The sequence below is a fragment of the Eurosta solidaginis genome, chromosome 4 (assembly GCF_040869045.1).
Source record: "Eurosta solidaginis isolate ZX-2024a chromosome 4, ASM4086904v1, whole genome shotgun sequence".
Classification (NCBI taxonomy): Eukaryota; Metazoa; Arthropoda; class Insecta; order Diptera; family Tephritidae; genus Eurosta; species Eurosta solidaginis.
This window is the reverse complement of record NC_090322.1, coordinates 71104726-71121753: the sequence shown is the minus strand read 5'-3', so window position 1 is coordinate 71121753 and position 17028 is coordinate 71104726. Positions and strand designations below refer to the sequence as shown.

The following is a 17028-nucleotide window of genomic DNA, read 5'->3' as shown; positions in this document are numbered from 1 at the left end:
AAACTCATTTGGAGAGAGCAGGGAGATTATGGGAATGCAATTGAAATTACTGGCATCCTACAACAGTACAGCAGCAGTGCGGAAGATTGTGTACAAAAAATTATTATGGACACATTAGGAGTCACAATCGCGCCTACAGATATCGACAAATGCGTGGTAAAAAGCATTAAACGTAATAATGACTCTCCGTGTGCCCGTGACGTAGTCTGCATGCATTTCTCATCTAATTCAATCAAGAAGAGAGTGATGACCGCAAAAAAAGCAAAAGCGCGCTCGCTGTCAGCAAAGCTATTTGATGACTCCAACAATAATAAAATATATATAAACGATGCTCTCTCACGATCAACTCGAGCTTTGTTTACTGCGGCATATAAATTAAAACAAGAGAAACGATATAAATATTTATGGTTAGGGAAATCTAGCTTCCTAATGAAAAAAGGCAACAATGAGAAGGTTATCAGTATCAGAACATTTGATGATTTGCATTTAATAGTTAACTAGCTAATTTTAGCTCTTCTCTTAATTTTTATATTTACTTTTAAAGATGTTCTCAGATGTTCTGCCTAATGATAACCCAATCGTTGCTAGCAATAATGTTTTGAATAACTCGCCCTCAACTGATTCTAACAAATTATTAGTTATCCATCAAAATATACGTAGTCTTACACAAAATTTCGATGTATTCGTTGGTAATATAGAAGCGTTAGGTATAAAGCCAGATATTATATTTTTGTCTGAAATATGGATTTTTTCGTATGAAGTAGGAGATTATAAAATCCCCAATTATAACTTTTATACAAATACCAATGACAGCTACAGTGCAGGAGGTGTTGCAGCTTTTGTACGCGATACTTTTGACTGCTCGTCAGTTAGTAATAGCTTACAAAGTGCAGATACGTTACAGCTTTCCATCAATATCAAAGGCGAACTATTTGTTTTCTTGGGGGTATACAGACTTCAGTCTGTACCTATCTCGTTATTCCTTGAAGAATATTCCTCTTTAGTGGTAAATGCGAAATCGGTTAATTTTTTTATTCTTGGTGACATCAATTTGGATATTTTGCATCGTTCCAGTATTACCGACGAATATTTGGCTTTAATGTCGGTAAATGGTTTGGAATCTTACATAAATGAACCAACGCGAACAAGTTCAGGCACTTGCATTGACCACGCGTTTTGTCGTTTCAACTCGCTCCCTAATAGAAATTGTACAAGTCTTAATATGGACTTGCAAGTAACCGATCACACGATGACTGGTATACAGCTTACTGGTATTACGTCAGGCAAACCAAGTATCAACCGCGCTCGTAAATCGATTTGTAAGGTAAACTTTACGATGCAGAATAACAAGCTTCTTCTCGAAAATTGGTCAGACGTGTACGCGGAAAGTAACGTATCGGCGGCTTATGGTGTATTTTTAAACACATTAAAAGTGCATGTCAATAACTGCACTCTTAATGTGAGTCAGCGTAAACAAGCTCTGCGGCTTAAACCTTGGATTACCCGAGATCTATTAAGGAAAATAAAGTTCAAAAATAAGTTAGGCAAAAAATGTGCTAAGCATCCCAATTGTAGGAAGCTTCGCTCTCGCTACAATAAAATTAGCAAGCAGTCCAATAAAGCAATACGCACTACGCGCGATACATTTTTTAAAAACAAGTTTAACTCAGCTTTGGGCAATACCAGAAAAGAATGGGGCGTCATCCACAGTTTCCTAAACCGGGACAGTGTAGGGAGCCACGAGCCAGTTACCCTACGTGCTGACAGCCAGCTGACTACAGACCCAGAAGAAGTTGCTAACAAATTTAATACATACTTTACCTCGATTGGTAATTCAAGTGCAACCCTTTGTGATTGTCAGTTTGCAGCCAATCTACCCTTATGCCAAGTTGCAACTAATAGTTTCTTTTTTAACCCCATATCCAGCTTCGAAATCGCTAAAATTATAAAAACATTGACCAACTCTAGCTCTTGCGGCGATGACGGTATTTCAAATAGTTTATTAAAAAAAATATCGCTCAATATAGTAGATATACTGAAACATTTATTCAATAAAAGTATAACTCAGGGTGTTTTTCCTGATGATCTTAAATGTGCCATTGTAATCCTGATCTTCAAAAAAGGGGATAAGAGGGACGCACGTAACTACAGGCCCATATCTCTACTCCCATCGATTTCCAAAGTATTTGAAAAGGCGGTTAAAAATAGAGTTGTGAACTTTCTAGATAAATCGAACTTTTTCAGCCCCATGCAATTCGGATTTCGATCCAGACTCTCAACAGAGGACGCTCTACTAGATTTCTGTTCAAAGGTGTACAAAGCTCTAGATAGTAAAAGTAACTGTGCTGGTTTATTTGTCGACATAACAAAAGCTTTTGATATGGTAGACAGGAATATACTTCTGGAAAAAATACATAGTGCAGGTTTTCGTGGCTTTATGTACAAATGGTTTACATCTTATCTGTCTAATAGAATACAAAAAGTTAAAGTGGGTAGTTACTACAGTAGCCTGCAGGAAGTTAATCTGGGCGTACCCCAAGGCTCTGTCCTTGGCCCGGTACTGTTCCTCATTTATATTAATTCAATTTTTTCAATTCCATTGAAGGGCAAAACGACTGCCTTTGCAGATGATCTTGCCATTGCGTATAGTACAACGAGTTACTTCGAACTAATATGTGATATTAGCCACGATGTACATATGCTGAGGACTTGGTTTGCTTTACACAAGCTACTGGTTAGTAACAAAACGAAGTTGATGTATTTTATCATTGCTCCCAAAGAATTTGAGGTTTGTGATCTTTTTTTTTCATTCAGCAGAATGCGCACGTTTTAACATGCATCATATGGCGTGCACTTTGAATGGCACGAAAAGTTCATTTGCAACCAACGTTAAATGCAGTGATAACTGCTTCAGGATTGATGTTGTTGAAAATTTCAAATACCTAGGCATTATAATCGATAATCATTTAAATTGGTCTGCACACATTCAGAAACTAAAACATTACTTTCTGTACACTACCCGTCACTTCTATCGTCTCAAAAAGTGTTGCACTATGTCCACTCTAAAAGCTGTTTACTATGGTCTAGTCCAACCGAAACTTCAATATGGGATTACCTGCTGGGGTGGCGCCTCGGCTAGTAAGTTGTCACCCATTGTAACACTCCAAAAGGGAATTATAAGACGCATATGTGGCGCAAACTACAGGTCTCACGCTATGATATCCTTTAGGAGACTAGATATACTACCATGTCGTCATCTATATTTATTTAAAGTCCTAAAAACGTTCTTTATTAGATCGGGGTACTTAGAAAGTTATCCGTCTGAAGTCTACAACCTTAGGAGCAATCTGCTTCCATCGGTACAAATCCCGCATGCTAGGACATCTCACTTCAGAAGTTTTTATACATACACGTCGTGCAAAATGTTCAACACTCTCCCTACTTCTGTACAAGTTATAAGAAATCTTAACCTATTTCAAAATAAAATAAAAATATATCTGATTAGTTTTAGCCACTACGATCTAGAAGCCTTGCTGAGGACGTTGTTGTAAGTCATATGTAACTTTTTTAACTATATCAACTGTTTCTCTATCGGAACCTTAACTAATTAACGAATTATCAATTGTTTCTCTATCGTAATCTTAACTAATTATCTGAATTATTATGAGTTTATTCTATAATATTATTAAAAACTATACACCCACACTGAAAAAGAATTTTAATATGTGAACTGGCATTTAATACTATTTTAAAAATTTAATATAAAAAATGCCATGTACCTTTCTTATGCTATAGAGTAATGGAATGTGCTCTTTCAATATTGTAATTTATTTAAAATATGCATTAAGAAATGTTTAATAAATAAATAAAAAAAAAATAAAAAACTTAGTGGATATTTATATATATCACACAACTTCACTTTTATTAGATATTTAGACTTTTATAAGTCTATTCATAAATTCACTCCGATTTGCTAATTAAACTTTACCACGACCACGATGTTGATTCGATCAGATATCCACAGGAAAAGGAACGATGGTTGCTTCAGGAAGTTATATTAGACCCTCGAGTTTACCATATGTGTCGACAACTCAGTTTATTTTTTTTTTTTGTTTTTTTTTTGTTTTTTTTTGTCATTAACAGAGGTAGAATATTGAAGTTGAAACAGTGGTGGCCAAGCAAAAAAAATGGGAGACAATATCAATGAAAACTAAAAGCAGCAATAAATTAAGGTGAAGAAAAACAATGAAATTATATTTGCGGCTTAGTACTACGGTACAATTTACCTCCAGGTATTTTATATTTTTCCACGAACCATTCTTTACAGCTTTGGGAGTCATCTGGTTCAAAGCATATAAATTCCGCGCACAGCTTCCTCTCCATCTCGGCAACAAAATGTGATGTCAACTTCCAGACAGTGCTCTGGCACATTCCTACTAAATAGTCACTACCGACATTGTGCTGGTAGCCACCGCTAGCAAGAAGTGAAAGCGTAACTGCCAATTGCAAAATTTGAGGAACCGCTTTGGCATCGGCTTGCTTCAAATTTAATTTCTCCAGAAGGTGACTAAAAGCTTCTTTAGTTAAGCGAAATCTCTTCGAGAATCTGAAATAATTTTTTGTTACAAAGAAATAATACATAAATAATATGCTTACGCTTTGTTCGATAAGTCCAACGGGTTACTGCGTTGTCTTAGCCGCCTCCGAACAATTTTTTCATCGCCTTCGCTCTCACTTGTTACATTGCCTTCTTAACACTTCTTGACCACTCTAAAGTTTTTGATTCTGTAGACCACACTCTGCTCTGTAGGAAGCTGGTAAACTTATTTAACTTCTCTGGTCATGCAGTTGCCCTTATAAGATCATATCTTGGGCGATAGGACTCAAGCAGTATGTATAGATGGTGAAAAGTCTGACTTCCTACATGTCTTAAGAGGCGTCCCTCAAGGCTCTATTCTGGGTCCTCTGTTATTTATTCTGTATATCAATGACTTACCCGATGTCCTTAAGTATTGTAATGTTCATATCTACGCTGATGATGTGCAGTTGTTTACGTGTTGTCCTCGTGATCAAACTAGCTTGTGCATAAGTAACTTAAACCACGATTTGAATCAAATATTTTCATGGGCTAATATGAATGGCTTATGTATAAACCCGAAATAGTCAAAATGTATTGTTATTCATAGAAGGTCTTTTCCCACTAATGATTTAGAGAATGTAGTGTTCGACAATTCCGTTATAGAATACGTAGATACGGCGAAAAACGTAGGTGTAATTTTTAACAAAACATTGACATGGAAAGACCATATTTTTAGAACGGTTGGAAAAATGTATGTTTGTGTATGTGTATTGTTTCTCATTATTATTTGAGAAAATGGGAAAAACTAAAAGAACACACTACTTTATCAAATAAACACTTTCAAACTTGCCTCGAATTCTGCTTGAGGGACAACAATTATTTTACATACCATGGCAAATTCTACCAACAAGTATACGGAATGCCTATGGGAAACCCCCTATCACCTACAGTAGCAGATATAGTGCTAGACAAAATACTTGACGACAGCATCACCGAGCTCAAATCCAGGGACATATATATCAAATACATAAATAAGTATGTAGACGATATATTTGCAATAATTAAAACAAAGGACATGGAAGAAATTTTAAAAACTTTTAACGCACAACACCCAAAAATCCAATTCACGGTAGAAAAAGAGAAAGAAAATAAATTGGCCTTCCTAGATATGGAAATAATAAAATCGAATAAAAAGTTGAAAACGAATTGGTATGCAAAAGCTGTAGCATCGTCGCGAATAATCAACTATCATTCTAATCAAGAAACACGGCAATCAACTTTATAAAGAAAGTACGCGACTTAAGTGATCAGGAGTTCATAACTGAAAATAACCGAAAAATTAAAAATATTTTATACAAAAATGCGTACCCTAATAAATTAATAGACACATGGCTGGCAACAACAAAAACAATCAGCACTAACAATGTAACCAACAGTGCAAATTTGAATAATGAAAATAATAAGAGACTATATACAGGTGTAACATAAGGGCCGTTCCATTGGTTTATCGAGCTCTGGCTCTGGCTCTGGCTCAAATCTCATTGGAACGATCTAGATCAATTTTATGAGAGCTGGCAGCACTAATATAAAACATCTGTTTTGTAGAAAATAAGAAGAAGCGTACACAAAATTTTAAGATACTGATAGAATTATTACCATTTAAATAGTTTCGCACGTAAGCAAACTGTTTATTTTCCTTACATCATCTTCAAGTTGTTTACTCTTTCAGTGTTCTTGCTTTTAAATATGGCGAGATCTTTTATGTATACACAAATGTACACGTATTTAGTTCAGTGCTACAATGGCTCAACTATATGGTTGGCTCATCTCACCAGCTGATTTTATTTTTTTCATTTCACTGGAGTAGGGATTGTCAGAAGGAGATGGCAAACTTAAAAAGAAACCAACGAATTTACAACATTTTCTTACTACTTGCAAATGCTGCTAAGTTTTATATTTTCATTCCATTCCATTCGTCTAACACCATCACGCTAATTTTGGCAATGTGAACAAAGGTATGTTATTGCTGTAGAGATTAGCCAACCATATAGTTGAGCCATGAGTGCTACCAACTCAAAAGTGGTTAGCTGTCAAAAAATCTACTACAGAAAACGAAACGAACAGAACTGCTATACGGATCAGAAATTGAACCAGATAAATATCAGGAACACAACGTTGTTGTTGCATTTGCATGATAAATTTCTATCCGTATCTCGCTGAAGTCTCAATGGTACGTAACTATACATACCAGGACTAACGGACAACAAATCAATGGAAAATTTTATGCGAAACAACATAACATTAGCACATAAACCAAACCAAACAATAAATAAAATATTTACACAAACAAAAGACAAAATTAACAAGGAACAACAACACGATGTAGTCTACGAAATAAAATGCAACGGAAAGGAAGGAGAAGTGTGCGAAAAAGTTTATATTGGTACAACGAAGAGATCATTGGGCATCCGAATTAGTGAGCACAAATCAGATGCGAAAAATATGAAAACGACTACTGCTATTGCTGAGCACCTAACCAGCAAATGCCATACAGCGAACTTCGATAATGTTAAGATTTTAGATATAGAGAGGAGAGAGAGGACACGACTAACACTCGAAGGGTTACGCATACAACAAAAAATAGAGAAGACGGTGAACTTCAAAGAAGACGTAAATAATATAAACGGCGCATACACAACTGCCATCAAATGCAATGGACGAGGCAATGGACGCCGTCGAAAATTTTAATTGTGCTAGTTAGTATATGTATGTATGTTGTTGAATGAACGTTTTTGTTAATAAATGTTACATGTAAAAAGGAAACATTTTATGTTAAAGGTAAACGTTTTATGTTAAATGTTACGTCTAAAGACAAGATTGCAGTTCAAATGTTATTGTATTATGTTAAATTTAAGTGAACTGTTGGAAAATGTGTTATTGCTTGATGTTAGTTATTAATAACTTTTTAATGTTTGTTTTTTCGTTTTATGTTTTATTAGAATAAACCAGACTCCCTGATGAAAATGTTATAAAAAACATCGAAACGCGTAGGAGAATAAGAAAAAACAAAAGTTTTTGTATTTTTATTTATCGGCCGAAAAGCTACTTTTGGAAAAATTAATACAAACTAAATGTTGTTTACAACAACATTGCTAGATATGTTTATGGGTTGAAAAGGTTTGACTACGTATCACAACATGCTGAAAGGTTGCTAAACATTTCTTTCGAAAATCTTTTAAAAGTCAAAACACTGTCCTTCCTCCATAAATTGATACACACGAAGAAACCTGACTATCTATATCGTAAGCTTATTTTTCTGCAATCATCAAGATCTGTGCTTCTTCTTAAGCACATTAGATACCGCACGCTAACCTCTGAGCGCCAATTCTTTGTTACTGCAATACGTCTTTGGAACTCCCTACCTACAAGTCTTCGACTCTTAAGTAATGCTCTGCACTTCAAAAAAGAGCTAACATCATTTTTTTAACGACTCTTAAACTGGATCTCAAATTGTTGTTAAAATGTTCATTTCTAAATCTTTTTTCCTTTCTCTGTGTCTTCTTCCTTTATTTGTTAAATACTATTCGATCTATAACCAGCCAAAGGTTATCATCACTACTGCTGTCTTTTAATATTTATCAATTACTTTTCTTCAGTTTTAAGATTTACATTTGCATACATAAATATTTCACTATTATCCGTTATGTTTAATTTAATTTGATTAATCTAAATTATTATTATTATAAATGTTCAATTTTTATAGCTCATGCTATTCATGACTAGCGCTGTTAAATAATTTGTCAAAATTGTTGTGCTAGGAACAAATTTTCAAATAAATACATACATACATATAACTTGAGCTCAAACAAAACAATTGGATCCATCGTAATTATTTCCCTTCAAAAATTGTTGGATTACGTGTTCCATTTTCTTCATGTTGGAGTACTCTAACAATACTCCTTTGCAATGTGTTTGCGGACCACCATCAGCCGATCATTGCTCGCTTTTTAACGACAGTGATCACGACACAATGACGACCGAACAGAGTTGCCAAAAGTAAAATATTAGTTTCTTTATTCACGTATGCGTATTATATTAGTTTCTTTATTCACGCAAATGCTAAATAACATAAGAATATTCGTAGTATAAAATATAAAAGTTTTATTGCCCATCTTCATTTAGTTTCATTTTAAATTATATTCACTTCGATAATTCTTTCCGACACAATTCCTTTTTAGTACTTTGGCATATGATCCTCTGTGGGTGCTCCATGGAGTACTACAGTGAAAGTACTTTGGAAAGTACTCTCACGTATGTACTCTATGGAATACTCACAAACAAAGCGAGAGTGGGATCACCTACTCCTCTCCTAGGACATCGCAATGTTAATTGGAGCACATTTTTTGTATGAATAGAGATTAGATTTGGAGCAGTCCTATACTCCCAAAGGAGTATTCCTTACATTATTTATAGAGTACTCGCGTTTTTTGAAGGGTTACTTTATTTTTTATATTTTTTGCAACCAATTTGACAGTTCAAAATCTATTGTGAGCTAAAAATACAATCCAATTTAATGTGGACCGTAAAAATAATTGTGAATTGAAAATAAATTAAGTTCCGTTCGCTATCGTATCAAAGAGGATAAATACAATAAGAGCCGTCACTCGTTATTTTTTTGGCATTTACTCGATGTATACTGAGAGGTAGTCGCTACTTTTTTTTTTTGGCGAAATATATATATGTGTTTATTTTTCGACTGCATTTAATTAATTTATTTAATTCTCTTTCCAAAAATCACAGTTGCACAAGGGGCCTACACGGCATGGATAAATGCGAGACTATTAAAAATGTCCCTCTCATGTATTTATCCTCTTTGATCGTATGTTATAATCCCATTTTGTTTATACGTCTGACGTATCACGTAATTTTCTTTCGCATGGTTACCGATTCGTGATCGTATGTTACGATTCGAGCCCTGGTAATTGTTCCATGGTCTATCCACATGAACTTGATAACGTGGATTCCAAATTATCGATCCATATTCTAATATCGGCCTCACCAATTATGAAAAAGGGTTTTTGTAACGTAAGGATCACTAAACTCTTTTGCCCATATTTTCACAAATGCTAAAACTCCTCTCGCTTTATTGACTGTGGCATTAATATGAGGGTTGAAACTAAGTTTGCAATTCATTGTAACTCGCAAGTCGACAAAAACATCAACGCTTTCCAGAGTTTGACCATTAATTGTGTAGGAAGGTGGCTGTATGTTCCCACGTGAAAAACACATGGATTTACATTTTTCTATGTTGAGTGGCATAAAATTCGCATTACACCAAGTAACTAAACAATTTAAATCCGCCTGGAGTACAGAACTTTCTTCAACTGACGCGTATGACTTAAAAAGTTTTACGTCGTCGGCATACATTAAAATATTAGAATATTTTATAGTTGTGGAAACATCGTTTATAAAGAGCAAAAACAGAATAGGACCGAGATGGCTGCCCTGAGGCACACCGGAGGGAACATCGATGACATTCGAACAAATATTTTTAAAAATGACTCTTTGAGTCCAACCGCAAAGATAGGAGGAGATCCAGCGAGTTAGGCCAGGCTGAAAACCAAGCAATATAACGTCGGTATGATGATTGTTTCTAAACCCATTAAAGACGTGAGTTGTAAATTCAAGCAAATTGGTTGTGGTTTATTTGGCTCTACAAAAGCCATGCTGAGAACTATCTATCAATGTAGAAATCGAAAATGTAAGGTGATTAGTAACGATTGCTTCGAAAAGCTTAGGGATTGTAACGTAACTGCTTGGTCCGGGCCAGAAGGGTGGCGGTTAGGTGGTAGCCCGGCTGAGGCTCGTCGGCGTTGAGGCGCGGTTCTTGCCACCTTACTCGACCCACAGTCACAAAAACAAAATTTTAGATGTCATGCCTAGATGAGAAGAATATAGGGACCTGTGAAAGATAAAGAGAAAGAAAAGAAAGAGTAAGCGGGAGAAGACCGTCCGTGTCAGGTGGAGTCATCCCACTCCTCTTGTTCATGAGGCATGAACAACTTTGAACTCTACTTTGACTCCGATAACCGAGTGGAGTTCCTTTTTCCTGACGTTCGTCCGTCTGTAATGGTCTACTCTAAATCATCGTCCGTCAGTAGGTTGCAACACCTAACTCATTCCTAGTGTGCCACAAGGGCAACACCCACACTAACACAAAAGGTAACTTAGAGGGCCTGCATTTTTCCTAATATTGTTTCAACTAATAAAATCAACATAACTCATTTCCTCTTCATACAAGTTTATTTTCACAAATTCCAAGTTTACTTATATACTAGTGGTTTGCGTTGGTAATTCTAAATTCATTTATTTCTTATCCTGATCAAAATAATTATCAATTTATCAATCAGCATAACCAAAAAGAGTACTGCATATAATTTTCAAAGTTTAAAAGAAATTAAATAGATAACAAAAAAAAAAAAAATAAAATACCCTAGACGGGAACACCCTTTACTTACGATCTCTATTTCTTGCTTATGTTAAGAAATAGTTAAAGCGCTCACTTAAATATGTGCATACAATAACATGTTAGGCAAAGAATCAATAAAAAAAAGAGATTACAACGATGATGTAAAAACATTACCATTCATCATATGTATATACTCATTCACTTACTCATCTCCTGACGCTCGTCTGCAGTCCAGGTACCTAGGCTGTAGCAGCGGGAGCTGAAAGAAAAGAGACATAAAGAGCAGAAAAAACCCTATTCCATGTACTTTTGTACTTTATATACTATTACCTCATGGAACTTTCAGTTCCGGTTTGTAATAGTAAAAATACGTACACGTTTTTCGCGATCGAGGTATTTAATAAAAGAAAACGTTAAAAAAAATAAGATAAGAAGGTGAAATGAATCGCGAGCTAAGTGAGAAGTACGCTTTTATGAAAACGTTTTAGTTTGTGAAAAAAAGTGATTAACAATAAAAATGATTTGCCGGAAAAAAATGCGTTACAAAAAGAAGAAAAAAAGAAAAAGGAAAGTGCCACATGTGTATGGTGTGTGTTCAGGCATATCCTCCTTTTTCTTTCTTGCAGAACAACAGAATCCTTATCCGAGAAAAGTAAAAGAGAATTCCCTATATCATCAAGAAAATTAAACATGAATAAGAAATTCTTTACATATCATATTACAAAACAAATCTTGTGTAAGAATCAGGGTGTGACAAGAAAATTTCATATAAAAAAAAAAGGAAATGCAGCTCGCAAAAACAAATCAGGAAAGAAAATAGCTAAGCTAATCCTGAAATACTAAGTTAATTGTGCAAAAAGAAATATATATCCTTAGAGGTGATAAAAAAATGTTTGTGAAATACGTGTATGTGTTTTTGGGTAAGTGTGTATAAAAAAAATGTATGTATAAAAATTAGGAAATCGAAAAAAATATTTTAAATTCAATTAAGAAAAATATTTCATACATCGGGATTAAAGGGAAATTCAAAAAAAAAAAATTAAAAGGAAACTTATAATCTAAAAAAGTTATTTTAAACCAAAATGAAAACTAAGGCATATTCTCGGTCCCCTTCGTGGTGGTGTGATGTTGTCGTTGTTGCGGCGAATTGGACGAGGTGCCGAGTGTACTCTCTACCTTTGATATGTCTTCTCACCACAGCCCTGCTGATGTAGCAATCCACACCAGCGACCAGCTATATATAACTCACCGCTAATTGTAGTTTGTGATATGATGTGATACAACGTGAAGTGATCTGATGTGATGTGATATATTGCGTGCTCTTGTTCGGTGTGGTGTGATGTGATGTGCAACCCTCTCTTTGCGTGTGTTTAAGTTGTGTTTTGGGAAAATAGCCTTTCACCTGCTAATAGCTTTGGTTGTGTTTGTGCTTACCGTGTATTTTGATGGATAGTTGGAATTGCTTGATGTTGGTTTTAGTATTTCCGTGTTTGAATGTTTTGTATCAGAAAGTATGTAAAAATGTGGTCGTGGTGTTTTTGAGTGTTGCGTGGTTATTGTTGGTGTGGTTGGGTGGTGGTCGCTGGTGTGTTTGTGATCGGCAGGTGTGGTTGCTGGTTGAATGTTTCGTGGTTAAGGTTATGCGTGTATTTCTGAGGTTGTGGTTTTGAATGTGGATCTGCGGTGTAGTAGCTTATCTATGTATCGGTGGTTGGTTGCAAATGCGTGTGGTTGTGAATATGGATGTATGCAATCTTTTGGTGTGGATGCGATTTTTCTTACTTTTTTTTTTTTGTGGTTTGAACGAATGAGAGTGTTTTATGTAGTACTGGTGGCTTACGTGTTCGGTGTGGTTTGTTGTAGCTTTTGGTGTTTGTTACTCGGTGTGGTGTCTGTTGGTGGCTGTTACGCGGTGTGGTTTGTAGTTGGTGGTTCGGGTGCCTCGCGCCGTTGCTTTAAGCGAGTTCTCTTGTGGTGATGGGGATTCTAAGAAAAGGAAGACCAAACAATAAAAATATGAAGCTGGGTATCACAATGTCGTGTTTAGCATTTATAGGCCATTTCTCCGGCGAACTTTAATGTTTATCTGCCCAAAAATAAATCAGTTTTCTCTCAAAATCATTTGCCTTTACGGAGCAGACAAACTATGAAGTTCACTTGAGAAAATGGCACTAAATTCAATATCACTTTTGGGCTAGTCACTAAGGTAGATGTGTTTACTTACCGTTGGTGGATTTTGGTGCCTAGCACCGACGGTGGTGATTGGTTTCCTTTGGGGATTCCTTCAACGTAAACTATGGATGACAAGATGGGAATGAGATAAATTATGCGGGCGTTAATGGAGGGTTATAGGCATGGGACTACTGTAGGGGATTTAGATAAACGGGAATGGCGGTGGTACTTACCGTTGCTGGTGGTGCTGGATCTGGTGGTGGCAGGAATAATATTTCTCTTTTGGATGCGGCACTTTTCACCGAACCGGTAGCTTACGGTTTCGTACTTTGAAACTTTATCACTTTATACACTTTTTTATTATTTTTTTTTATAAAATTTTTTTTTATTTCACTTTCACTGCACTCGCGTTGTGGCACCATATTCAAAACTTTGTGATAGAGAAGAACGGGATGGTGGCCCTTTTATAGACAACTTTTCCTGTTGCCACTACCGTTTTCGGTTTACTGTCAACCCACTTTAGCCCAAAGTCACTCAAAGTTCCTGGAAGGCTTCCAGCATGTTAGCTACAACGATTGATTCTATACTCACACACATACACACCTAATACGCCGTTGCTTTGCAGACAATTGGCATTGTTATTTGCAGAGACAGTGGTGCGCGTGCGTGTAGGCCCACAGGGGCGTAGGTTGTTAAAAGGTTGTCGTTACAGGATAGCGGAGAGAGTTGCTATATCACGATAGTTTTCAATAGACGACTTGCTTCCTTTTTTATGGAGTGGTATAAGAAAAGATTCCTTCCAAGCCGTCGGAAATATGCCATTTTTTAAGGAGAGGTTAAACAGATCACTAAGGGGCTGGTAAATATATTCCGCAAATTGTTTAAGAAAACATGTTGGATCAAATGGGGACCGTATTTGAAGGATTCTTTTATGGTCTTTAGATGGAGTAGAACATCCTTAGGCAACAAAAGTGGGGCATATATTCAGTTACTAGAATGGAGCTCATATGGATAATTTGTAGGTGATGAATCCACCACAGTAGAGTAATTAGAGTGAAAGAATTGAGCGAAGAAGTTTGCAATCTCTTGATTGTCGCTGGAAATGCTATATTTTTATTTACGACAAGGAATCTTCTTGAGCAGTTCTTGAGCATTTTTTATATGGAATTTTTACTTTCTTGTGATCTGCGTACCGATCTTACGTCATAAAAACAGCTGAACTAATATTTACATGCGCTTTGTCAAATCTTCTATTGTGATTTGTGCCTATTTTCCGACTAGTTTTTTGGACAAGTGATTTCGATATTTTAGTTTGGCATGCGATACAATACCACAAATATACAATACATCGATATGTTGATGTGGCTCACATCCCTACAAGAGTTTGCACTGTTTACATTTTTCTTCATTACATAAATATGCAATACAAAAGTTACCAAAATATACTTGGACATCTTGCAAAGAGATGGAAAGTACAATACCCTGAAATAATGAACAACATTCGCGTGCTCTCAAATATTGGGCCTGTAAAAATGGCGTACACAATTTATGGAGAAAATAACAATAAAACATTGCCGCTTATTATAATGCATGGTCTTTTTGGATCACAGAGAAATTGGAGAACTGTTGCCCGAGTTTTGGAAAAGAAAGTCTATAAAATGGTAACTATAGAATGGTGAATGACAATAGCCCGGAACAGTGGTCGACTGCTAAAACGCGTCGGGAGAAGTTTCGGAGCAAGTGCAGAATTTATACATTTGTCAAACAAAAAAAAAATTTAAAATTGGAATTTATAGAGGTTTTTATGTTGATTCCAACGGTATATCTCTTGGTAATAGTCTAGTTGAGGGGTCGACTGCTAATACGCTACCAACAATATCGAGAGAGGTGTCAAACGACGCGTCTTGACATCAGTATTAATAATCCGATGGCGGAAAATAAAAATTTTAACGCGTTCAAAAGATATTAACGAAAAACCGAAAAAAGACCCACGGGTACCTCCGAAACCGGGGGTCGGATCCCTAGTATTTTTGCGCAGAACACCTTTCTGCGTTGGCGGCCTTCGGCCGCGCTTATAAAAATCACCCTGGGTGGGTCCAACACCGTTTTGGAGACCAAAGCTATAAACACTTACGTTCACAATTTTTTTTGTGGGTACGCAACACAACAACAACCACACGAAAATCTCCAACTTCATCTGCAAATATCTCCGGACGGAGATACAATTTTTTTTCCGTTTAGCAGTTGTACCCTAAAGTAAACAATTACCGGCCGCGCTTATAAAAAATTTACCTGGGTGAGTCCAACACCGGTTTGGAGACCACGCAAAACTCTTATATTCACAATTTTTTGTGCGTACATCAACATTACAACAACCACATGAAAATCACCAACTTCAACTGCAAATATCTCCGGACAGAGATAAAATTTTTCTTTTCCGCCTTCGGATTATTGTTGCCGGGTCAATACGCGTCTTTTGACACCTCACTGGATATTTTTGGTAGCGTATTAGCAGTCGACCCCTCAACTAGACTTTTACCATAATCCGAAGGCGGAAAATAAAAATTGTATCTTTGTACGGAGATATTTGCAGTTGAAGTTGGCGATTTTCATGTGGTTGTTGTAATGTTGTACCCACAAAAAAATTGTGAATGTAAATATGACAACTATTAAACCACTAGCAGACCCGGCAGACGTTGTTCTGCCCTAAATTTGTTATATGTGCATACATTTTAATAAGCTTTTTCCGTCCCAGTCCCACTTCGAGTCTCAGTCCCAGTCCTATTCCTAATCCCAGTCCCAGTCCGTCTCTGGTCTACTTCTCGGAAAAAAGGATCGTAAATACTAATATAGGCAAATTTTTATACCAAATTTCAGGCAAATCGAATAGGACGTATGTAAATAGGTATGTGGGTATTATTAATTCATATATTTATTTCGGCTTCGCATGCACATTTATCAGTTTTGCCAGGTTGATGCAACAGCTTTCATTTGATATCCATATTACACACACATTCTAGGGGTATCCGGGCCCACGTTTTGGCCTATATCTCGAGACCCTAGTCACCCAGCGGAATAAAACTCTGTACTAAAGCACATATCAACAGCTTCAACTTGATACCCATAATGTAAAAACACATCCTAGTGTTACCCTGATCCACGTTTTGGCCTATATATCGAGACCCTAGTTACCAATAGGTATGAAAACTACCCTGTACTAAAGCACTCATCAACAGCTTTCATTATTATTATTATTATTATTTATTATTACGGCGTTTTAAGCCTAAAACTTAGATTATTACAAATTACAAATACATTTTAATTATAATAGTATTTCTAGCGTTTGGGGTGTCGGAATGCATGAGATTCCGAACAGCACGGGAACTGGTGGTCCCAACGGGCGAGTCTTGGAGTCATCTCATTGGGAGGTTGGAAGGACGTCTTCACAATCCTGCCCTACTCCAAGACGTATGATTACAGTTTTATTATGTATGCTGTCGGAATGCATTTGATTCCGGTCAACCCAAAAGCTAGCAGCTCAGCAGAATGAGCCACTTTTATCGGACGGTTGTAAAGGACGTGTTTCCAATCCTCCCTGTACCAGCTTTTTAATTAATTATAATATATCATTGTTGTAGGAGTATACGTGATTCACATGAACTGTTTGTCTGGGACGATATTTTCAGGAATTCTTTCCCAATTTGATTGCGAGCGATATATGTATTTTCCCTGATGCATAAGGTTCTTCTGTGTCTAATTGGATTGCCATGTACGCTCAAGGATCAGTAAGATGAAATACAGATACAAA

The 17028-nt window shown here is 36.3% G+C and overlaps 1 protein-coding gene across 2 annotated transcripts in view; it reads left to right on the top strand.

Annotated features, from left to right (window-relative positions):
- LOC137249949 (sn-1-specific diacylglycerol lipase ABHD11) overlaps positions 1–17028 on the top strand; it is a 200675-nt gene that overhangs the window by 37783 nt on the left and 145864 nt on the right. Inside the window, exon 1 of one of the 2 annotated variants that reach the window (XM_067782049.1) lies at positions 8737–14881. The exons of the other annotated variant lie outside the window; for it this stretch is intronic. Coding sequence (XP_067638150.1) covers positions 14639–14881 — 243 coding nt within the window. The 5' untranslated portion in view covers positions 8737–14638. Of the gene's footprint in view, positions 1–8736; positions 14882–17028 lie in introns of those variants that run through there. 2 annotated transcript variants of the gene reach the window in all.